This window comes from Maylandia zebra, linkage group LG3 (assembly GCF_041146795.1).
Source record: "Maylandia zebra isolate NMK-2024a linkage group LG3, Mzebra_GT3a, whole genome shotgun sequence".
Classification (NCBI taxonomy): Eukaryota; Metazoa; Chordata; class Actinopteri; order Cichliformes; family Cichlidae; genus Maylandia; species Maylandia zebra.
The window spans coordinates 9,274,158-9,297,985 of record NC_135169.1 but is presented as its reverse complement, the minus strand read 5'-3'; the positions used below and the strand labels follow the sequence as shown (position 1 = coordinate 9,297,985).

At 43.8% G+C, this 23,828-nt stretch overlaps 1 protein-coding gene across 1 annotated transcript in view; it reads right to left on the bottom strand.

Annotated features, from left to right (window-relative positions):
• Nucleotides 1-22,624, bottom strand: part of LOC106675237 (alpha-2-macroglobulin) — a 35,452-nt gene extending 12,828 nt beyond the window's left edge. Inside the window, exons 1-20 of the mRNA XM_076879292.1 lie at nucleotides 22,469-22,624; nucleotides 22,209-22,389; nucleotides 21,958-22,111; nucleotides 14,287-14,339; nucleotides 14,163-14,183; nucleotides 10,454-10,619; nucleotides 10,295-10,379; nucleotides 10,048-10,198; nucleotides 8,290-8,407; nucleotides 8,087-8,196; nucleotides 7,822-7,989; nucleotides 7,360-7,587; nucleotides 3,690-3,753; nucleotides 3,450-3,595; nucleotides 2,895-3,044; nucleotides 1,869-2,012; nucleotides 1,639-1,762; nucleotides 1,403-1,541; nucleotides 811-1,036; nucleotides 424-550 (exon numbers count right to left, since the gene is read on the bottom strand). Coding sequence (XP_076735407.1) covers nucleotides 424-550; nucleotides 811-1,036; nucleotides 1,403-1,541; nucleotides 1,639-1,762; nucleotides 1,869-2,012; nucleotides 2,895-3,044; nucleotides 3,450-3,595; nucleotides 3,690-3,753; nucleotides 7,360-7,587; nucleotides 7,822-7,989; nucleotides 8,087-8,196; nucleotides 8,290-8,407; nucleotides 10,048-10,198; nucleotides 10,295-10,379; nucleotides 10,454-10,619; nucleotides 14,163-14,183; nucleotides 14,287-14,339; nucleotides 21,958-22,111; nucleotides 22,209-22,389; nucleotides 22,469-22,548 — 2,635 coding nt within the window. The 5' untranslated portion in view covers nucleotides 22,549-22,624. The remainder of the gene's footprint in view (nucleotides 1-423; nucleotides 551-810; nucleotides 1,037-1,402; nucleotides 1,542-1,638; nucleotides 1,763-1,868; nucleotides 2,013-2,894; nucleotides 3,045-3,449; nucleotides 3,596-3,689; nucleotides 3,754-7,359; nucleotides 7,588-7,821; nucleotides 7,990-8,086; nucleotides 8,197-8,289; nucleotides 8,408-10,047; nucleotides 10,199-10,294; nucleotides 10,380-10,453; nucleotides 10,620-14,162; nucleotides 14,184-14,286; nucleotides 14,340-21,957; nucleotides 22,112-22,208; nucleotides 22,390-22,468) is intronic.
• Between the last annotated feature and the right edge of the window lie 1,204 nt (nucleotides 22,625-23,828).

Below are 23,828 nucleotides of genomic sequence, written 5' to 3'. Positions count from 1 at the left end.
TGGAGGTATAGACGTTCTGCCCCACTCCCTACAACCCCCACGTTTAGCCTTCCAAACACAGGGGTTATATTCTGGATTTGCAGCAGCATTTGACTGTCTACATGTCCTAGCTCTACACTGCACACTCACTGTCGTCTAATGCACACACAGCTTTCTAAATTCCATGAATATAGCTTATTGGGTCTCAGATTCTCTCATTTCATTATGATAACTTATATTTCAGCAGTATTTCTCACATAGTGTTTTTATAATTGCTCTTTATTGTTTTAATCTCATTTATTCTATTTAGCCATCTTATGTGGATTCTTTTTAAGTCACTTCCTGAGAGTTCACTTCCTGCTTCTGGGTGCTGCACTTGGGTCGTACTCAGCCTGCCACACAGCGGTTTCCTGGCAGTGTGGAGGACCAAAGCCTGATCCTCACCTAAGGCTGTTGGGATCATGGTCCACCTGAGGGTCTTGCGCTCGTTGGCACACAAACAGGATGTGTACAGATCACCAGAGAGAGGCGTGAGGGTGTAATCTGAGGACGGCCCAGGAGTGACAGTAACCTGTACGAGGAACACAGACATGGCTACATTTAAACCTGAGTTCAAATGTGAACACACCTACAGGTGAGCTTGCAGGTGTTGGTGAGCAGGGGCCCTTCAAGAACGGCCTGCATCCTGCATGGTTATATTGCCAAAGAAAAGATATTTTCTATTGTATTTTAATAACTATGATATAAATTTTGCTTAGAAAGTCATGTTTTCAGTATGGCTTTCCTTGGCTATGAACAGACATGTATCTAAACACTTTAATCATTCATTACCATGATGCAGCTGGTCAGGTAGTTAAAGACAGTCGCCCTCAGTTCAAAGTGCTCCCCCCGGATGATGGAGTAGGGCATGGTGAGTTCAAGGAAGAAAGGTTGGAAGACTTTCATTTCTTTACGAGGAGCCAAACCAAAACCCTGAGAGGACAAACAGAAAGCCTCCGTCTCCCAGGTGGTGATGGTGTCTGGGACAGTCAGGGACACGCCCCTTTTTCCATCGTCTCTGAAGCAGCAGATACACACAAACATATTCTGTAACATAATCAAACATGTTTTTATGTCTGTAAATTACTTGTATATCATAGTTACATCCTGCAGTGTGAATGACTTGTATATGTTGCATTGACAAAGTAAAAGAGCTCCACGGTGCTGATGACAGTGAAATAATATATCCCACAAAACTTTAAATATGACAAAACATCAGCCTGAAGCATCAAAACATGCTCAAGAAAAAACTCACAATTATTCTATTTTCATGTTTTTCATGTGTGCAAAGACACAGCAGAAAGTTCACATGGGTTTCTAAATGTGATCGTATAAACTTTTTAAAATGGAATATGCACCAGATCTCTTCACAACAGATACTTACCCAACTTCCACCAGATCCCAGATCCATGTCTCAGGGAAGAAAGAGCGAGCTGTCTCTATTAGTGGAGGAAGATGCCCAGCAGATCCCAGACCAGGACTACTTAGTTGAATAGAACCATCTCCAAACCGGGGAGCCATAGCTAAATAAAAAAAGAAAAATTAATTTCCTGTTTTCTTTTTGGTAAATACAAAGCAAAATTTATAGCCAGACACAACACAAACAAGTGAATGATTCACCATAGTAGACATGAGGAGGGCCATCATAGTAGACACCAGGGCCTTGATGGTAGACTTTTCCTTTGAACTTGAGGCATGAAGGCAATCGAAAAAGCAAGTTTGTCGCCATCTTCAGTCCGACTTTCTACATATTTCAGCAGCACACAAAGATCAGCAAAAACTGGTGCAACAACAAAAACTATTGTATTTACGTTATGTTTGACGGACTCACAGGTATACTTGTATTTTACCTGGAAAACTGCATAGGCGTCATTTTGCTCTTGACTGGGGTACGGCAAAACATATCTTTTTGGTCTCACATTAAGGCATTCTGTAGCATCATGAACTTCATACGGGATACCTGAGGATTTCTTGAGTGGGAGCAAGTCAAATATCTGAAAAGAAAAGTGCAGATCAGCAAAACCTCCAAACATTTATTGCCTGCCTGGTCACATTTGATCCACATGTGTTTTTTAACTCTTACCTGTAGTACTGGTGCAAATACAAGTACAGATTAGGCTCAAATCAATTGCTACATTATCTAAGAAGAATTCTGAAAAAATAAATAAATAAAAATGATCAAGTCAGCAGTAAGTGTTCGCAGATGTGAGGTGTTATAGTTGAAGTATCTGTTTACCAAATGTTACAGAAGTTCTACAATTTTACTATAAACACCACATCGTTCTTAGTGACTTATATGGCTACAGTAAGTGTTCTCCATTTGAAGCTGTCTCTGTAGCTCCTTAAACTCACTAAGTCTCACTTTTTCCAGGTTTTGCTGTATGTTTAACATCAACAAATACTCGTGTATTTGAGCAGTTTTGGTGCAAAGTTAAATTCTTCTCAAGTAAAGCAGACAGTGACTGGCAGGTCATACACTTGTTTGCATGGTTGAATTATTTGCTAAAAAAAAAAAGTCATGATCCTGGATTTATCTCCATGCTGAAATATTAATTTGCTCAAAAGGAATTAATTTTATAAGATTAAAATATTGCTGTCTGCAACCACATGAGCAACAAGCATGGTACTTACTTACTCGCTAGAAAGACTGTCATCACAGACACATGCATTTGTAACCTTGTATTTTTTATACCAGTTTGCTTTAAGACAAACTCAGCATTTGACTGTTTAAAACAGTTCAATGTACGACTGCCCAAAGAATACTTATCAGGACACAAGTACCGGAGCGAAGGCATGAGCTGCTGGTAACTCATGACACTACGGGCTCTGGAAATAAGGGATGTGTCCACCTCACTGGTGTTAATATCAGCAGTTACCTTATCTGCATCCAGAGTCTTCCCAGGCTCCTTGATGAGAACGCTCTTGTCGATGGCGCTCACACCACACAGAGAACGTGGCAGGGCCGTCACCTGCATGTTGGTCTCTTCACCTGGGACGGCTGAAGACGGTGAAAACTCCACTGACACCTGACACACACAAAACACCCGTAGAAGTTTAGTGACTGTGATGAGTCCCCACTCACTGCTGGCTAAATGAGCTGCTTCACTGTGGTGAGTGACAAATCATGAGTCCCATGTGATGGCTGTAGCCCACGTTGGACACTGTATGAACACTGTGTCAGTGTTAGATAGGTAGGACTTGCATCATCATTGAAAAAGTGCTTGTATAAATGGGAGTGAGCGGGTCATGAGGTCATATAAAGAAGCAATTTGAATCCTCAGGTAGAGTAGAAACAGCTGTGGAACAACCAGTCCATTTACTGATGCTAGAAATCCTCAGGTGATTTAGCCAACTGAATTTGACTTTGATTTGAACGACATGGCATGACTGCAGACACCAAACACACAGCACACCTCTAGAATTACACTCACCTTGTTGCTGAAGCATTTGTCAGTAGAGAAGTCAGCACTGTGGGCAATTACATCCTCACTTGGCAGGACGGCATAAGCCACAACCTGGAACTCTGGAGCCATCTCAGGAGACACTCTGACTTTAAAGGACACCTGGCCCTCATTCACTGAAACACAGGTCCAAACATGCATCCACAGATCAACAAAACAGACCAACGTCAATGCTTGGCTGTGGCATTTGTGGAAATATGGAAATTTTACCCGATCTATCTTGCACTTGAACCCGTGTTTGTCCTTGCATGGTGACAGCTCCTCTGGACAACACCTGGAAGACAGAAATCATTTAAAAACAAGAATGAACTAGCACTGATATCTGTGCACATCAGAGATGGGCAGTGACGCGTAATCTGATTACTTTTTTCAAGTAAAGTAAGGGATTACTATTGCAAAATCGGTAATTAGATTACCGTTACTTTCCCGTAGGAACGCTGCGTTACTGCGTTACTAAAACCGTGATTTTTTGCGAGAATGTTTCACGACAGTGACGTAAGCGAGTGCGCCGTTCGTGACAACAGCTGTGTGCAGATCAACAATGGATCATATATCGAGTGCGGGAGAGAGTATGAGCGTGCAGCGTTTAAAGCGTGGAAGTACTGACCTTACTTTGAGTTTGATTCCATAAAAAGTGACAAAAACATTAGTGTCCGCTGTGCGTGGGAAGAAAACTTCTTTTTACAGCGAAAAAAAACCCTAAACTTCCAAACAAGCACCGAGTAGCTACGACGTAATGGGAAACTCACAGAGAAACTCGCGGATTCTTTAACTGACCGCCGCGGCACACCTGCACCAGGGTAAACCTCCGCCTACCCCACTCCTGCTTTACAGGTGAAAATAGAGCAAAAGGACCGCTGAGTCTTTGACTTTATTTATTTTCTGCTGTGTTTTACTTGCATCTATTTGAAAGAGTGAGTGTAAACACAAAAAATATTTTATTTTATGTGCTGGAATGTGCAGAAAATAGGTTTAAATGTTAAACTAATTTCTTCCAGTCAGAGAATGTTGCATATAATTAAATTTTTGCTTGATGCATGAAGTTAAAAGATTAAAAATAATAAAACAAGTTTTAAAAAGAGACTTTTCCATTTGATTACATTTTGTATGATGGATTATGCAGAAAAAGTAGAATTGGGCTGAAAGATCTATCGCTTTATCACCTATTCAGGTTGTAAATCGTGTTTTTAAAAAGTAACTAAGTAACTAAGTAATTAATTACTTTTTGGGGGAAGCAATCAGTAATTAGTTACTGATTACTTTTTTCAAGTAACTTGACCAACACTGGTGGATATACACTACCAGTTAAAAGTTTTGACACACCTTCTCATTCAGTGTTTTTTTAATTTTTATTTTAATACTTTCTACAATGTAGATGCATACTGAAGCAAAGAAAAGTATATAAATATCTCTAAATATGTTTTATGTTTTAGAGTCCTCAGAGCTGCCCTTTGCTTTACTGGCAGTGAATGGTAATGGTAAATGGACTGGTTCTTATATAGCGCTTTTCTACTCTTTCTGAGCACTCAAAGCCCTGTACACAACTTTGCTGCACAACAGTGCTGCAAACCCTCGCCTGACATGTTTCACCTCACAGGTGAGCCTTATCAGTGTCAATTGGTGGAATCTCCTGCCTTCTTAATGGGGTTGGGACCATCAGTTGTTTTGTGCAAAAGTCAGGTTGGTACACGGCTGACAGAACAGCTGACACAACTGTTAGAATTCATATTTGAATGTGTCCCCAGGTGCAGTCACAAAAACCATCAAGTGCTACGATGAAACTGGCTCACATGCGGACCGCCCCAGGAAAGGAAGGCCAAGGGTCACCTCTGCTGAGGATAAATTCATCAGAGTCACCAGCCTTAGAAATCACAAGTTAACAGCAGCTCAGATTAGAGTCCAGATAAATGCCACACAGAGTTCCAGTAGCAGGTAGTGATGGTAAATTTGATTCTTTTTTCTGAATCGAGTTTTAGTGAGTCACTCACCAAAGTGAATCGGGTGTTTTGAGTCATTTGAGTCACTGAGTCAGTTGACCAGAGAGTGCAAAAAATTTACATTTTCACTCAAACTTAATTTGTTTCCATTTTTTAGTAAATCCTACAGGTAAGATAAGTGATTGAAAAAGAAAAACAACCATTTTTATAGAGCAAAAAAGAGCAAAAAAAAAGATTTATAAAGGTAACATTTATTTTATTTATTTTTATTTTATTTTATTAGTATTTTCCTCACGTGTTAAATATATATTTTCACATCTAAATGTCCACTGAGCTGTGAGCCAGGGGGCGGTAATGCGCCTTAACATTGGTTGCCAACCAAGCAGAAGAAGAAGCTGTGAGCCAGGAGGGAGGGGGTGAGTGAATGAGTGATTCATTTATGCTACGATTCAGCCAAGAAACACAAGAAACGGACATTAGACCAGTGGAAATCTGTGCTTTGGTCTCATGAGTCCAAATTTAAGATCTTTGGTTCCACCTGACGTGTCTTTGTGCGACAGAGAAAAGGTGAATGGATGGTTTCTACATGCATGGTTCTCACTGTGAAGCATGGAGGAGGAGGTGTGATAGTGTGTGTGTGTGTGTGGGGGGGGGGGGGGGGGGGGGCTTTGCTGGTGACACTGTTGGGGATTTATTCAAAACTGAAGGCACACTGAACCAGCATGGCTACCACAGCATCCTGCAGCCACATGCCATTGCATCATCTATTTTCCAACAGGACAACGACCCCAAACACACCTCCAGGCTGTGTGAGTGCTGTTTGACCAAGAAGGAGAGTGATGGCCTAGCCTCCACAGTCACCTGACTTAAACTCAAAGGAGATGGTTTGGGATGAGATGGACCACAAAATAGGCCAACAAGTGCTCAGCATTGTTCACCAAATGATTAAATATGTATTCATTCATTTTGATGTTTTGATGCCTTCAGTGAGAATCAATCGGAATAATTCAATTCAATTTATTTATACAGTACAAAATCAATAAAACTGTCACATCAAGGTGCTTTCTATTGTAAGGTAGACCCTACAATAAGATTAATAACAGGTAGGATTAAATGCAGAGAGGTCTGTTAACACATAGTGAGTGAGAAAGGTGACTGGAAAGGAAACACTCAATGCATCATGGGAATCCCCGGCAGCCTACATCTATTGCAGCATAACTAAGGGAGGATTCAGGGTCACCTGGTCCAGCCCTAACTATATGACAGGACATTGGCCAATCAGATGAAAGGAAGAAAAATAGGGTCAAAATTTGTACTTGTAACTTGAAACTTGAGTGCAGAGTTTCTCACGTACACAAATTCTTTTTTATGCACACATAAATTCTTTTTACACATACAAATCCTGAGAATCCTAAGATGCACAAAACAAAGGATTAGAAAAATAAAACAGAAAATAACTAAACGTGGAGTCACTAAAAGACGAGACTTGAAAAGTGCAGGGGAAACACAGGGAAAGCATGATTAACTGAGAACAGAAATGACTAAATCTACGAAGGCCAAAGAATATAAATACTTAGCAGAGAGAGAAAACTAAGGATATCATGAACAAAGGACCAAACACTGAGGCTAATTACTAAGCTGACAGAAAATGATGAGGGACAAAGCACAGGGACCAGACCTGAAGTCTGTGGAACCAGCTTCCACTTTGGATTCAGGAGACAGACGCCCTCCGAGTTTTAAGTTTAGGCTTTTTCCTTTTTGCTAAAGCATATAGTTTGGGCTGGATCAGTATTTATGCTGAAATAGATCGAAGCTGCTGGATTCTCATGATGGACTGAAAGTTTCTTCTTCAGTCATGATGGGCATTACAACAGTAGTTTTTTAGCAAACACACAAAAAGTCTGGTCATGTTCAACTTTGTAGTAAACCCAGAGATAACTCACCAGATAAATGACATCCACAGACCCCGGAGACTCTCCCACTATAGTGTAGTTGACTGATACGTCTTCTTCTGCGTCACAGGACACTGCTTTATCCTTCTTCTGTACCTCTAGAGAGCTGATTGTTTTAATATCAGGAGAAGACGGCTGGGACATGGATAATGTGTGAAATCCCCTGTCATAGTATGCAGTTCTATATCCTGGGTTGCCCACTGTTGGTGTCAGGCTTGCCTAGTTGGGGATAGGAAACAAAAATTTAAAAACTTGATCTACAAATAACATTGGACAACGAGACTTTATAAGCAAGGCAAAGGTGGAGGAAGATGAGTCATAAACTGTTTCAGGATTGCAGCTTATTACTGTGGGAGGTATTTGGACATTTGCAGCCTATCAGAAACCAATTGTGGCTTCAGGCTGCTGTCATGGCTGCATTAAATTACACATTGTTTCCGTGTGTCAGCTCACATGGAGTTGGATATCCTGGTCAAAGTTATCAGTGCTGAAAGAAAATGAGGCCACACCGTTGCTGGCAGTTGTCAGATTTTGTAGTGAGCGTGTTTGCCACATTCGTCCCGTGAACAGGTAGACCGGTGCGTCACAAACTGGTGTATTATTGTGGTACACTGCTCTGACCTGTTGAAGAACACAATGCTCTATCAATGGAAAATACAAACAATTTAAATGTGCTTTGCTACGACAAACTGAGCTGAAAACAACATGTTAGGCTTACTTTTCCTTCCACATTAGATCCCCGTTCCCAAACCTTGGGCACGTTAATGAAAGACACTTTTCCAAGGACGTAAGAAATCGTGACTCTCTTCTCTTGAGGGAGTGAAACACCTGAATGTAAAAACTTTCATGTTACAATCCTGTGAATGCCTTTTTGGTTAAACATACATTGATGTGTCATTTTAAAGGAATAACACAACTTGCCTGTTCCCTCTTCTTCCACTTTGGCCCTGATATCCAGAACATCTTGAAGCACCTTTTGGTCCATTTTAGTAAAAATTGACATGTTGAAGGAAAAAGTTGCACAGCCAGTCTTGTCTGCCTGGAAAGAACAATAAAGAAAGAAAATCACTGATACAAGAATAAACCAAAATTAGAATCAAATCTCATTCACAATCGAATCTATAAAATATATTAAATGTTCAAACTAGAGAGGAGTCATTAAAGACTTGAGCTCATTTAGAATTTGATGAAAGCAATATGGTTTAAAAATGCAGGGTGGGGGGACAAAAGTCTGGAGGGGTCAGTTGTACTAAACATAAACAGCTGAAGGAACATTTTGCAACTGATTATGTTACCTGGCAACAGATCATTCAGATAAACATGTATAAAAAGATCATCATAGAGAGACAGAGTTTCTCACAAATACAGACGGGCGGAGGTTTACAAATCTGCAACAGACTGTGTCTACAAATTGTAGAACAATGACAGAATAATTTCATTAATGTAAAATTATCAAGACGGGGAATATCTCATCATCTGCAGCGCACAATGTCATCAAAACATGCAAAGGATAAGGCTGAAATCCACTATCAGATGCAGTCTCCAGGTCCTTGGGCAGCAATGCATGAAAAACTGTCATCATTCTGCCACTCAGATCACTGCATGGCCTCAGGAGCACTTCCACAAATCAATATCTGCGCACAAAGTTCAAAAGTCAAATGTGAATGCGAACTGGAAACGCTGCATTCTTTTCTGGGCAAAAGCTCATTTAAAACGACAAACACTGCTCTGTGCTCAGATGAATCGAAATCTGAAATTCTTTTTGGAAAAAACAGACGCTGTATCCTCCACAACATCCCAAACATCCTGTCGAGCTGGGCCTGTATAGCAGTATGATGGTATCACCTCACAAAACCACTGTATCGTTTAAATTTCCCAGCAGCATCTCATTTACATCCTCAAAATCTCAGTACTACCATATATATGTTATACAGTACTGTGAAAAAAATCTTCACCCAACCACCCTTTTTTTTGTTTGTTGGCTTCCAAAGAGCCAAACTTTTTTAATTTCTTCCTGCTTGAGCAGTTTTTGTTTAGACTTTGGCTGCTTTTACATTCATTTCCAGTTCAGTCCCCATACCTGATCATTTCTAGAGAAAGCTTTTTTTCTTTCATTCCTTTATTTGCATCAGGTACTTTATGTTGACCTATGAACCATCCAAGCACAACAAGGACACCTGCCTCAAGGGATTATTGTTTCTACACATAACAGACAACTTAGCAGACAACCAGTTTGAACTTGTATCACATTGTTGAGCAGCCTGTTGCAAAAGCACATCCTTTATTCCCATGTCCTTCTTTGAATCTAACAATGGGGTTTGAACTCATGGAAGCTTGCCTGAGAGACTTCAGGCTGTATTTCTATTTGTGTTTGCATGTTTCAGTAAACCCTGTAGCTATTCATTCTGCTTGTGTCAGTGTAACAGTCTGAAATTGTATTCTCTTGTGTGTCAGACATAATGAAACACACCACTTGCCTTAGCTCACGGCTCAATGAAGGCACATAACCCAGTATGTGACATATGAGACAATGAAACTGTAGTGAAAAAAAGTAAAGAGGACACACGGCGCCAGCTTAACTGAGTACAGCAGGCAACCCGTGTGCCGTAATGCTAATGCAGTGGCCTGAATGTACCCAAAGTATCAGGGAATAAAAGAGAAATGAAGTCATAACTGTACCTGCTTTGTCTCTGTGTGGCAGGAGCCACCCATCTGCAATAGGGCCAAAAGATCGTAATCGTGCGACGATATACCAAAACCTCTATACAAATTAATAGGTCTGCACACATTGACTGTAACACGTCCTGGTACAGGCTGTCCATACGTGTACCTGTTTTAAGAAAAATAAGTAAACATTATGAGTCATTTGCTCTCCAAACTCCAGATTTTACAACACATAATTTGTCCTGAAAGAACTTTTCCTTACTTTGCACACACTTTAGCTTCAACGTCTTCCTGCCCAATACTCACTTCTTCAGATATATTTACTGTCACATCAAATTTGGGTAAAACTGGGGGAAATATGAATGTCAGCATTTGCACTCCATTACAACAAAGAATTTAAGAATAAATAAGACTGACTTACCATATTTCTCCACTTTGAAGTTGTGAGATATTTTCCTCTCACCCATTGACACAATGATCTGGTACGGTCCCTCAGGGGCCTCAGCGTCCAAGGAGTAAGAAAGCTGCAGTATTCTGCTATTGGATGTTTCATTTAGCCACTGTCCAATCCTGTTACTGTGAGGATCCTGTTAAATCAAGTGACAGTGACAGCTACTACACATAGTAGTAGCTCAGTGTTCCAACATTCGAAAGAAAGGACTGCTCTCACAGCTAGAGATTGACGAGGTATAGCTTGAAACCTGGATCCCCCGTAGCCAGTTACCAAGATTACGTGAAGTACACTCAGAAGGTCTGCTGGATGATGTTAATGCAGCATTACGGACAATACCTACAACCACGATTACCAACACTAACAAGCTGATCTACAATACGGCAGCAGTGATCAGTGAGATGCTTGGCTACAAGTTGAACAGCCACAAGGGGCAGTACCCTCCATGGAGAAGGAGGCTAGAGGGCAAGATCAAAGTAGCACGGAGGGAGGTTAGCCAACTAACGGAGTTGCAGAAAGGTGCGACAAAGAAGGTGCATAAGAAATACAGCAAACTGTCCATACCTGAGGCCTTGGAAACTGCCAAGCAAAGACTCACAGCCTTGGCCACCCGCTTGAGGAGGTACACTAGAGAGATAGAAGGCAGGAGAATAAACCACCTGTTCTCCACAGAACCAGCAAAGGTGTACTCTCAGTGGCAAGGGAACAATAAGAGAACAGCACCACCAAGGCTGGAGACGGAGCAATACTGGAAGAGCATATGGGAGAAGGACGCAACCCATAACGGCAATGCTCAGTGGCTAGTGGATCTGAGGGCAGACCACAGCGACCTCCCTGAACAGGGTCCAGTAACCATCACAGTGGCAGATATCCAAGAAAGGGTCTCCAGTATGAAGAGTTGGACAGCACCAGGGCCCGACATGGTTCACGCCTACTGGCTGAAGAAGCTGACTGCACTCCACGAGCGTCTGGCAGCACAAATGAACCAGCTGCTAGTTAACGAGAGACACCCGGAATGGCTAACCGAAGGTCGGACGGTCCTGATCCCCAAGGACCCCAAGAAGGGACCGGTCCCCTCCAACTACCGACCAATAACCTGCCTCAGTACTACATGGAAGCTCCTGTCAGGCATCATATCGGCTAAGATGAACAGGCACATGGGTCAATACATGAGTGGGACACAGAAAGGAATTGGCAAGAATACCAGAGGCGCAAAACACCAGCTACTGGTAGACAGAACAGTCAGCCGAGACTGCAAGACCAGACTGACCAACCTGTGCACTGCCTGGATTGATTACAAGAAGGCCTATGACTCAATGCCCCAAAGCTGGATACTGGAATGCTTAGAATTGTACAAGATCAATGGGACCCTAAGAGTCTTCATCAGGAACTCAATGGGGATGTGGCGTACAACACTAGAGGCCAACTCCAAGCCCATAGCACAAGTCACCATCAAGTGTGGGATCTACCAAGGAGATGCTCTGTCCCCACTGCTGTTCTGCATACGCCTGAACCCCCTCAGTGAGATCATTAACAAGACTGGCTACAGATACCGACTACGGAATGGAGCAGTTGTCAGCCACCTCCTGTACATGGATGACATCAAGCTGTATGCCAAGAGTGAACGAGACATCGATTCACTGATCCACACTACCAGGCTATACAGCAATGACATTGGAATGTCGTTCGGACTGGAGAAGTGTAGTCGGATGGTAACAAAGAGAGGGAAGGTAGTCAGAACTGAGGGGATTGAACTACCAGAAGGCAACATTGCAGACATAAAGGACAGTTACAAGTACCTGGGGATCCCGCAGGCAAATGGGAACCATGAAGAGGCCGCTAGAAAGGCTGCAACCACCAAGTACCTGCAGAGGGTCAGGCAAGTCCTGAGGAGTCAGCTGAATGGTAAGAACAAGATCCGGGCCATCAACACGTACGCCCTGCCCGTGATCAGGTACCCTGCTGGGGTAATAGGCTGGCCAAAGGAGGAGATAGAAGCCACTGACATAAAGACAAGAAAGCTCCTTACCATGCATGGAGGGTTTCACCCCAAGTCCAGCACCCTGAGGCTGTACGCTAAGCGGAAGGAAGGGGGCCGGGGACTGGTGAGTGTCAGCACCACAGTCCAGGATGAGACAACGAACATCCAAGAATACATTGGGAAGATGGCCCCAACTGACCGAGTGCTCAGTGAATACCTCAGGCAGCAGAAACCCAAGACAGAGGAGGGAGACGAGGAACCATCATGGAAGGACAGGCCCCTGCACGGTATGTACCACCGGCAGATAGAGGAGGTGGCTGATGTCCAGAAATCCTACCAGTGGCTGGACAAAGCTGGACTGAAAGACAGCACAGAGGCACTAATCATGGCAGCACAAGAACAAGCTCTGAGTACAAGATCCATAGAGGCTGGGGTCTATCACACCAGGCAAGACCCCAGGTGCAGGCTGCTAGCAGGCAAGGCATACATGGAACGCCATAACCAAGTGGCCGGCATAGTGTACAGGAACATCTGTGCCGAGTATAACCTGGAAGTCCCGTGGTCAAAATGGGAGATGCCCCCAAGGGTGGTGGAGAATGACCGAGCTAAGATCCTGTGGGACTTCCAGATACAGACGGACAAAATGGTGGTGGCTAACCAACCGGACATAGTGGTGGTAGACAAACAGAAGAAGACGGCCGTAGTGATCGATGTAGCGGTTCCGAATGACAGCAATATCAGGAAGAAGGAACACGAGAAGCTGGAGAAATACCAAGGGCTCAGAGAAGAGCTCGAGAGGATGTGGAGGGTGAAGGTAATGGTGGTCCCCGTGGTAATCGGAGCACTAGGTGCGGTGACTCCCAAGCTAGGCGAGTGGCTCCAGCAGATCCCGGGAATAACATCGGAGATCTCTGTCCAGAAGAGCGCAGTCCTGGGAACAGCTAAGATACTGCGCAGGACCCTCAAGCTCCCAGGCCTCTGGTAGAGGACCCGAGCTTGAAGGATAAACCGCCCGCAGGGGCGTGCTGGGTGTTTTTATATATATATATATATATATATATCGTTTCCCTTGCCTCTAAAATGACAACAATGCCAATGAAAAGGCAGGTGTAAAAACACAATAATTATTTTGAACATTTGTTTATTTGTTCATTTTCTATAATACCAATGAAAGGAATAATAAGCTGGTAAGGCCATTGTCAGCTATGAGTCACAGGGAGCTAGCTTTCTAACTTTACTGGCAGTGCAAAGTTGTGGTGACAGCAGGGCTTGACTGGTAATCTGGCATTCTGGACATTTTCCTGTTGGCTGTAAGACCAGTACAACTCTTTGTTGTCAATATCATTATACAGGCTTAAAGACTGGCTGGAATGGCAGCTGCACCTGACCCTACGAGCGCTGGCAGCAATCTCTCTGGTGTATTTTTTTGAACACTACTTTTCACTTTTACTTAATAATATTTTAAAGTAATGCTACTCTTACTTGAATAACATTTTTGGATACTCGACCCACCTCTGTATATATGCAACCCAATTTGTCCAGTTTTGAAACTGTCAGTGACCTGGAGTAATACTGCAGAAGCAGTGTGTACATAAGCAGTGAGCAGGGAACAATCAAGTCTGACTCCATGTGTTCAGCATTGTGTTGATGCATTTACAGCAGAAGTAAAAAAAACCTTTTCTGGAGATATTCTCTTACCTGAAGTTCAATGACATCATACTGAAAGAAAGAACCAAAGACAGGTGGAGTTAAGAAATTGTTGTGTAAATCACTGCATCTCAATTCTAAACAGCATCATTAATAACACTGTTCAAAAACTCACCAGCTGATTGGCCGGTCGCATCTTATTATCCATCGCAACGACTCTGAAATTCACTGTGAGAAAAATTTTAAAGAGATTGTGTCTCTGTTTCTCTCCTTATACTTTAAAACAAAGGTCCATTAGGGTTGGGGCCATGACTGCTAAAATTAACAAAATAAACACTTAATTACATTACTAATTAAAATGGAAATAATTAATTAAATATCTAAACAATTTTATTATTAATTAAATTATGTATTTTGAGTTTCAATTTTCAATTAAATATTTCATGGTTGCTGTGCTGCAGTGCATCGTGATCTGTCACTGCAGCTTATCAACAAACACAACATCTGATTTTTACCCTACACAGCAAGTCAATACAGATCTCAGATAAGGGACTGATATGAATTGGTGGTTATGTGGACAGACCAACCAAATGCTTGAAGGTTGCACTACATAAAAATAATAAAATCATATTTGGTGACACGGCAAGTATTTTAAAATATTTCTTGTGGTGTAGCTCCATCAGGTCCGAATGGCTGTGTGCATTAAGCAGGGCACACTAAATAAACAGACACCCGGCCAAAGCATTAAATTGTCTGTGTCCCTGAGTTTGATGGGTGACAGATAAAACTGATTAATGAACACAAAATAATTAATTAAATTGAAAACCAATAATTGGACAATGAAATAATTAACTATCCTTGTAAATAATCAAAATGAGAAAAAATGAATTGAATATATAAAAAGATCATTAAATATGTGCTGGAAACTGGAAATCAGAAATAAAAACCTAAATGTGTGTTGGTGTACGCTCAATTATCCAGGTAAGTAAATCTCCAAAAGTTGATTCTGTTCATCTGGACGTTTTCAGTGGAGAAATTGATCCAGGTGACTTCTTCAATCTCAGCTGACTGCAAGTTTCCCCAATCTTAGAAACAGTACATTTGCATAATGACTGAAACCAGCCCACTGAAGGAACAATCTGCCGTTCGCTACATGGAAGAAGTGCAAAGCAGAGCTCTGGTATCGCACCCTGGCTGGAACAAAACAAAGTCACTGGTTCAGGGTTTCCCCACTGAAAACATCCAGATGAAAAGAAACTTTTTGAGATCATTCAAATAACTTATTACATTATTTAAATGAAATCACTGATATTTAATTAATGTATATACATACATACATATATATATATATATATATATATATATATATATATATATATATATATATATATATATATATATGTGTGTGTGTGTGTGTATATATGTGTATATATATATATATATATATATATTTTTTTTTTTTAGACTACACGCCTTTGGAGCAGAGGATCGCAAGTTCGATTCCTGCCTGGGGCGTCTGTATCCAGTAAGGGTCCTAAGGCTAGACCCCCTATCCTAAGCGAGCCTACCGCAGACATGAGCGAGACAGATAAATATGAAGGCATGCCGGCTCGGACGTCGCCCGGATCAACAAGGTCCGCGTCAGGTGTTGAGGAACCAGGGCACCCTGATGACAAGTGGGCTACTGGAACAAGAAGGCATCGGTGGGCAAGAGACGAAAACAGGGCGTTGTTGGAATGCTACTACGCAAGTAACCTTGGCGGAAGGGGCTACACGAATAGAATGAGGTACCTATGGATTCTTCGATACCCAACATCCACAATGACGGCGAAACAACTAGTAGCTCAGTGTTCCAACATTCGAAAGAAGGGACTGCTCTCACAGCTCAACACAAATGCTACGGCAAGGAGGAGTCAGGACGCCAGGTCACCCCCACCCGAGATTGGGTACATAGCCCCAAGTGCGATAGGAGAAGGATCGTTGAGTGCGAGAGGAACTGACCTAAAAAATAGGATCATGGCCAAGCTTGAAACCTTGGTTACCAAGATTACGTGAAGTACCTCCAGAAGGTCTGCTAGATGATGTTAATGCAGCACTACGGACGATACCTACAACCACGATTACCGACACTAACAAGCTGATCTACAATACGATCAGTGAGATGCTTGGCTACAAGTTGAACAGCCACAAGGGGCAGTACCCTCCATGGAGAAGGAGGCTAGAGGGCAAGATCAAAGTAGCACGGAGGGAGGTTAGCCAACTAACGGAGTTGCAGAAAGGTGCGACAAAGAAGGTGCATAAGAAATACAGCAAACTGTCCATACCTGAGGCCTTGGAAACTGCCAAGCAAAGACTCACAGCCTTGGCCAGCCGCTTGAGGAGGTACACCAGAGAGATAGAAGGCAGGAGAATAAACCAGCTGTTCTCCACAGAACCAGCAAAGGTGTACTCTCAGTGGCAAGGGAACAATAAGAGAACAGCACCACCAAGGCTGGAGACAGAACAATACTGGAAGAGCATATGGGAGAAGGATGCAACCCATAACGGCAATGCTCAGTGGCTAGAGGATCTGAGGGCAGACCACAGCGACCTCCCTGAACAGGGTCCAGTAACCATCACAGTGGCAGATATCCAAGAAAGGGTCTCCAGTATGAAGAGTTGGACAGCACCAGGGCCCGACATGGTTCACGCCTACTGGCTGAAGAAGCTGATTGCACTCCACGAGCGTCTGGCAGCACAAATGAACCAGCTGCTAGTTAACGAGAGACACCCGGAATGGCTAACTGAAGGCCGGACGGTCCTGATCCCCAAGGACCCCAATAAGGGACCGGTCCCCTCCAACTACCGACCAATAACCTGCCTCAGTACTACATGGAAGCTCCTATCAGGCATCATATCGGCTAAGATGAACAGGCACATGGGTCAATACATGAGTGGGGCACAGAAAGGGATTGGCAAGAATACCAGAGGCGCAAAACACCAGCTACTGGTAGACAGAACAGTCAGCCGAGACTGCAAGACCAGACTGACCAACCTGTGCACTGCCTGGATTGATTACAAGAAGGCCTATGACTCAATGCCCCACAGCTGGATACTGGAATGCTTAGAATTGTACAAGATCAACAGGACCCTAAGAGCCTTCATCAGGAACTCAATGGGGATGTGGCGTACAACACTTGAGGCCAACTCCAAGCCCAAAGCACAAGTCACCATCAAGTGCGGGATCTACCAAGGAGATGCTCTGTCCCCACTGCTGTTCTGCATAGGCCTGAACCCCCTCAGTGACATCATTAACAAGACTGGCTACGGATACCGACTACGGAACGGAGCAGTTGTCAGCCACCTCCTGTACATGGATGACATCAAGCTGTATGCCAAGATGTCTAAATGACTCGGGTAAAGTTTGTAGCATGCGTGCTTGTTGTTTTTGTCTGCTTCCACTTGTCTTTACACTAGGATGATGTCGGCGTAAATGTGCAGTCATATTCGTTGTGTTCCCACTAGTGCTGTCAGCGTTAATCTGAAATGACGTTAAAGCCACAACACGGCAAATCTCTGTTAACGACCTACCGCGTTCGACTACTCCACCTAGGCTGCACTGTCGAGCGCAGATCCACTGAGCTCTCAACACAGACAGCGTCCTCAGAAGAAAAGTTGATAAAATAAATTGAAATTTTGTATTGTTCGATACATATGCGTACCGAACCGAAAGCACTGTATCGAACGGTTCAATATCGATACAGGTATTGTTGCACCCCTAATATATATATATATATATATATATATATATAACACCCAGCACGCCCCTGCGGGCGGTTTATCCTTCAAGCTCGGGTCCTCTACCAGAGGCCTGGGAGCTTGAGGGTCCTGCGCAGTATCTTAGCTGTTCCCAGGACTGCGCTCTTCTGGACAGAGATCTCCGATGTTATTCCCGGGATCTGCTGGAGCCACTCGCCTAGCTTGGGAGTCACCGCACCTAGTGCTCCGATTACCACGGGGACCACCGTTACCTTCACCCTCCACATCCTCTCGAGCTCTTCTCTGAGCCCTTGGTATTTCTCCAGCTTCTCGTGTTCCTTCTTCCTGATATTGCTGTCATTCGGAACCGCTACATCGATCACTACGGCCGTCTTCTTCTGTTTGTCTACCACCACTATGTCCGGTTGGTTAGCCACCACCATTTTGTCCGTCTGTATCTGGAAGTCCCACAGGATCTTAGCTCGGTCATTCTCCACCACCCTTGGGGGCATCTCCCATTTTGACCTCGGGACTTCTAGGTTATACTCGGCACAGATGTTCCTGTACACTATGCCGGCCACTTGGTTATGGCGTTCCATGTATGCCTTGCCTGCTAGCATCTTGCACCCTGCTGTTATGTGCTGGATTGTCTCTGGGGCATCTTTACACAGCCTGCACCTGGGGTCTTGCCTGGTGTGATAGACCCCAGCCTCTATGGATCTTGTGCTCAGAGCTTGTTCTTGTGCTGCCATGATTAGTGCCTCTGTGCTGTCTTTCAGTCCAGCTTTGTCCAGCCACTGGTAGGATTTCTGGATATCAGCCACCTCCTCTATCTGCCGGTGGTACATACCGTGCAGGGGCCTGTCCTTCCATGATGGTTCCTCGTCTCCCTCCTCTTTCTTGGGTTTCTGCTGCCTGAGGTATTCACTGAGCACTCGGTCAGTTGGGGCCATCTTCCCAATGTATTCTTGGATGTTCCTTGTCTCATCCTGGACTGTGGTGCTGACACTCACCAGTCCCCGGCCCCCTTCCTTCCGCTTAGCGTACAGCCTCAGGGTGCTGGACTTGGGGTGAAACCCTCCATGCATGGTCAGGAGCTTTCTTGTCTTTATGTCAGTGGCTTCTATCTCCTCCTTTGGCCAGCCTATTACCCCAGCAGGGTACCTGATCACGGGCAGGGCGTATGTGTTGATGGCCCGGATCTTGTTCTTACCATTCAGCTGACTCCTCAGGACTTGCCTGACCCTCTGCAGGTACTTGGTGGTTGCAGCCTTTCTAGCGGCCTCTTCATGGTTCCCATTTGCCTGCGGGATCCCCAGGTACTTGTAACTGTCCTCTATGTCTGCAATGTTGCCTTCTGGTAGTTCAATCCCCTCAGTTCTGACTACCTTCCCTCTCTTTGTTACCATCCGACTACACTTCTCCAGTCCGAACGACATTCCAATGTCATTGCTGTATAGCCTGGTAGTGTGGATCAGTGAATCGATGTCTCGTTCACTCTTGGCATACAGCTTGATGTCATCCATGTACAGGAGGTGGCTGACAACTGCTCCGTTCCGTAGTCGGTATCCGTAGCCAGTCTTGTTAATGATCTCACTGAGGGGGTTCAGGCCTATGCAGAACAGCAGTGGGGACAGAGCATCTCCTTGGTAGATCCCGCACTTGATGGTAACTTGTGCTATGGGCTTGGAGTTGGCCTCTAGTGTTGTACGCCACATCCCCATTGAGTTCCTGATGAAGGCTCTTAGGGTCCCATTGATCTTGTACAATTCTAGGCATTCCAGTATCCAGCTGTGGGGCATTGAGTCATAGGCCTTCTTGTAATCAATCCAGGCAGTGCACAGGTTGGTCAGTCTGGTCTTGCAGTCTCGGCTGATTGTTCTGTCTACCAGTAGCTGGTGTTTTGCACCTCTGGTATTCTTGCCAATTCCTTTCTGTGTCCCGCTCATGTATTGACCCATGTGCCTGTTCATCTTAGCCGATATGATGCCTGACAGGAGCTTCCATGTAGTACTGAGGCAGGTTATTGGTCGGTAGTTGGAGGGGACCGGTCCCTTCTTGGGGTCCTTGGGGATCAGGACCGTCCGGCCTTCAGTTAGCCATTCCGGGTGTCTCTCCTTAACTAGCAGCTGGTTCATTTGTGCTGCCAGACGCTCGTGGAGTGCAGTCAGCTTCTTCAGCCAGTAGGCGTGAACCATGTCGGGCCCTGGTGCTGTCCAACTCTTCATACTGGAGACCCTTTCTTGGGTCACTGTGATGGTTACTGGACCCTGTTCAGGGAGGTCGCTGTGGTCTGCCCTCAGATCCACTAGCCACTGAGCATTGCCGTTATGGGTTGCATCCTTCTCCCATATGCTCTTCCAGTATTGCTCCGTCTCCAGCCTTGGTGGTGCTGTTCTCTTATTGTTCCCTTGCCACTGAGAGTACACCTTTGCTGGTTCTGTGGAGAACAGCTGGTTTATTCTCCTGCCTTCTATCTCTCTGGTGTACCTCCTCAAGCGGCTGGCCAAGGCTGTGAGTCTTTGCTTGGCAGTTTCCAAGGCCTCAGGTATGGACAGCTTGCTGTATTTCTTAGGCACCTTATTTGTCGCACCTTTCTGCAACTCTGTTAGTTGGCTAACCTCCCTCCGTGCTACTTTGATCTTGCCCTCTAGCCTCCTTCTCCATGGAGGGTACTGCCCCTTGTGGCTGTTCAACTTGTAGCCAAGCATCTCACTGATCACTGCTGCCGTATTGTAGATCAGCTTGTTAGTGTCGGTAATCGTGGTTGTAGGTATTGCCCGTAGTGCTGCATTAACATCATCTAGCAGACCTTCTGAGGGTACTTCACGTAATCTTGGTAACCGGCTACGGGGGATCCAGGTTTTGGCCATGATCCTATTTTTCAGGTCAGTTCCTCTCGCACTCAACGATCCTTCTCCTATCGCACTTGGGGCTATGTACCCAATCTCGGGTGGGGGTGATGATATCTCCCCCCTGACCTGGCGTCCTGACTCCTCCTTGCCGTAGCATTTGTGTTGTACCTCGTCAATCTCTAGCTGTGAGAGCAGTCCCTTCTTTCGAATGTTGGAACACTGAGCTACTAGTTGTTTCCCCGTCATTGTGGATGTTGGGTATCGAAGAATCCATAGGTCCCTCATCCTATTCATGTAGCCCCTTCCGCCGGGGTTACTTGCGTAGTAGCATTCCAACAACGCCCTGTTTTCGTCCCTTGCCCACCGATGCCTTCTTGTTCCAGTAGCCCACTTTTCGTCAGGGTGCCCTGGTTCCTCAACACCTGACGCGGACCTTGTTGATCCGGGCGACGTCCGAGCCGGTATGCCTTCATATTTATCTGTCTCGCTCATGTCTGCGGTAGGCTTGCTTAGCATAGGGGGTCTAGCCTTAGGACCCTTACTGGATACAGACGCCCCAGGCAGGAATCGAACTTGCGATCCTCTGTTCCAAAGGCGTGTAGTTTAACCACTACGCTATCCAGCTGCATATATATATATATATATATATATTATATATATATATATATAATTTATTTAAATTGAATTGGTATCACTAATTTATATTTTAATTAACAAGACATTTCATTTATTGTCTAATTATGTGTTTCATACATTTTGGCACCCGTGGCCCTCCACTTTGGTGCTTTAAATTCCATGTTTGAACATAATTTAATTGTGAACAATAAAACTATTAAGGATAAAACCATTAAACTTTCACATAAAATGAATTTGACTCTAATCGGGGACAGATGGTACAAACAATAAATCATGTCTGAGTGATATAATATGGACTTTGCCCTTTGGGGGGAGTCATGCACTCTGAGTATTCTGCATGTTTTATTTTGCATTACTGTGAATTTTTAAAATAGTTATATTCAAAGATGGACTCAGATTTCAAAGTGCGAACAAATATTTCGGTCGATGGACCGTATTAAATATCTTGAAAAGCGTTTGCTAAATGAAGCACAACTTTCACATCAATCATTGCATGTGTGTCCAAATTTTGGACCATAAAACTTGTTACACAAATTGGAGATGGTGGAGCAGCTGGCTCATGATGATGGAATTTGAATGAACTACATGTCTTATATAACGTAACATCACATTGTTACCTTTTTGTCCAGGGAGGTAGATGGGTTTGTCTGTTTGGATGAATGTGAAGGTATCAGACGCTCGGATCATCACTTTTCTGACTTGTTTGGAGTAAAATGTGTCTCCTCGTACCTCCACCTGAAAATGTTGCACCTCCTTTTGTACCAAAGGAGCCTGAGACAGTGGGATATTTAGATAGTCATTAAAGCCAATAATGCTTACGATAACAACTAACAAACACACTTTGTGTGTGAAAGTGCTGGTTGCCAACCTCAAACTGAACACAGGTTTGAAAGGCCTCATTTGACGTATGCGTGAATAAGGTTGTGTTCTTCTCTCGGGACATCAAAGTGACAGTCATGACCAGAGTCCCACTGGGCTGTCGGAGAGTTGCACAGAATTTGGCCTCAGCTCCAGCTTCAATAACTGCAGGAATGGCCACCAGGTACTGGCTGCATACAGCATCACACATACAGCAGTTACTGCAGTGAACAACTCACACAGACAAAAACACGCTGAAGACAAACTCACGGTTCAGCCACCGCTTGATCCACACGTATCCAGCTCAGGAGGACACACAGAGTGCAGCTCAGGATCCAGAGACGGTCCATGACTGGTTGTGATCGTTCTCAGTGTCAGCTTCGGCTAAATATTGGCTGATCGTTCCCACCCACGTAACAGCCACGTGTTTGAAACGCACTCATGTACTCTGATCTCCACAAAGTCAATCACTTACACATTTATAAAATCCCATTCCTGCTTTCAGCACTGAACACTAAACTATAGACAACAGTAAAGTTTGTCATTCAGTGTAAAATATTACAGTAACATACAGTGCTCCGAGGTGATGTTTCTAAATCAGCTCAGAGTTTAATTCGGCTGTTACAAAATATTATTTCTATTCTGTATGTGTCCATGTTTGTCTTAACACCAGTGCTGGGATATCCCACTGTAGTGTGTAACTACTGATATTCTCTAAAATCACTGGGCGTTACAGTAAGCGTAGCCACCAACAGTGCCCTTTACCCAGCTTGGGATGTCTGACTGCCATGTTTTTGACTTTATTTCTCGGGAAAGACTAAACAAACGTTTGTGTAGTGATAACAGGCTCAAACACAACGGATGGATTCATCAGTGATGTCACAGACTGCTATATTTGCTTAAAAGACAAAAATCACAATGTTTCTGTCCAAATTAAAAATGAAACATGTTAAACAGCTTTTGTTGCACTTTAGTAAACAACACAGATCAAACTTCAGCCCACTGAAATAACTGCAGTGACAGTCACACTGCTGAGTGTGGAGGGATTTCTGGTCTGGTTTTTAAACTGTAACATTGCTGAGAATGAGTCATTATCTCTGACCCTCTGGACCCAGCAGTATTACCCCATGTTATTCTATTTGTCTTCATTGATTTGCCTTTACGGGAAAAGGGTTTTTGTTTGTTCTGTCTCACTAAGGGGCTGTGGGTGGGTGGGGGGGGGGGGGGGGGGGCATGCTTTACACACATACAGAAATCAGAAATCAGAAATCAGAATGGGTTTATTGCCAGATGTTGAGGTTTACAACATTAGGAAATTGCTGCGGTGCACAGATGTGTTAATCCATAAATGTTAATACAGTTTGTTAATACTTGTTAACAAATGCAAAAAATAAAGTTTGTTTAAAAACAGTTATCAGCATTGAACCCATGAAAGACTGAAGTCTGTACTGATATACTCAATATTTGCTGCTGTTATGATATTAGTAGATATTTATTATGATACATTTATTCATGACATGAGCTCACTCATGGTTACAGCGCTGGAACATGTGGCCATGGACCCTAAACAGCATGCTCAAATCGTGACAAACTTCATAGATCTGGAGTGTGACCCCGTAAAAGACTTGCC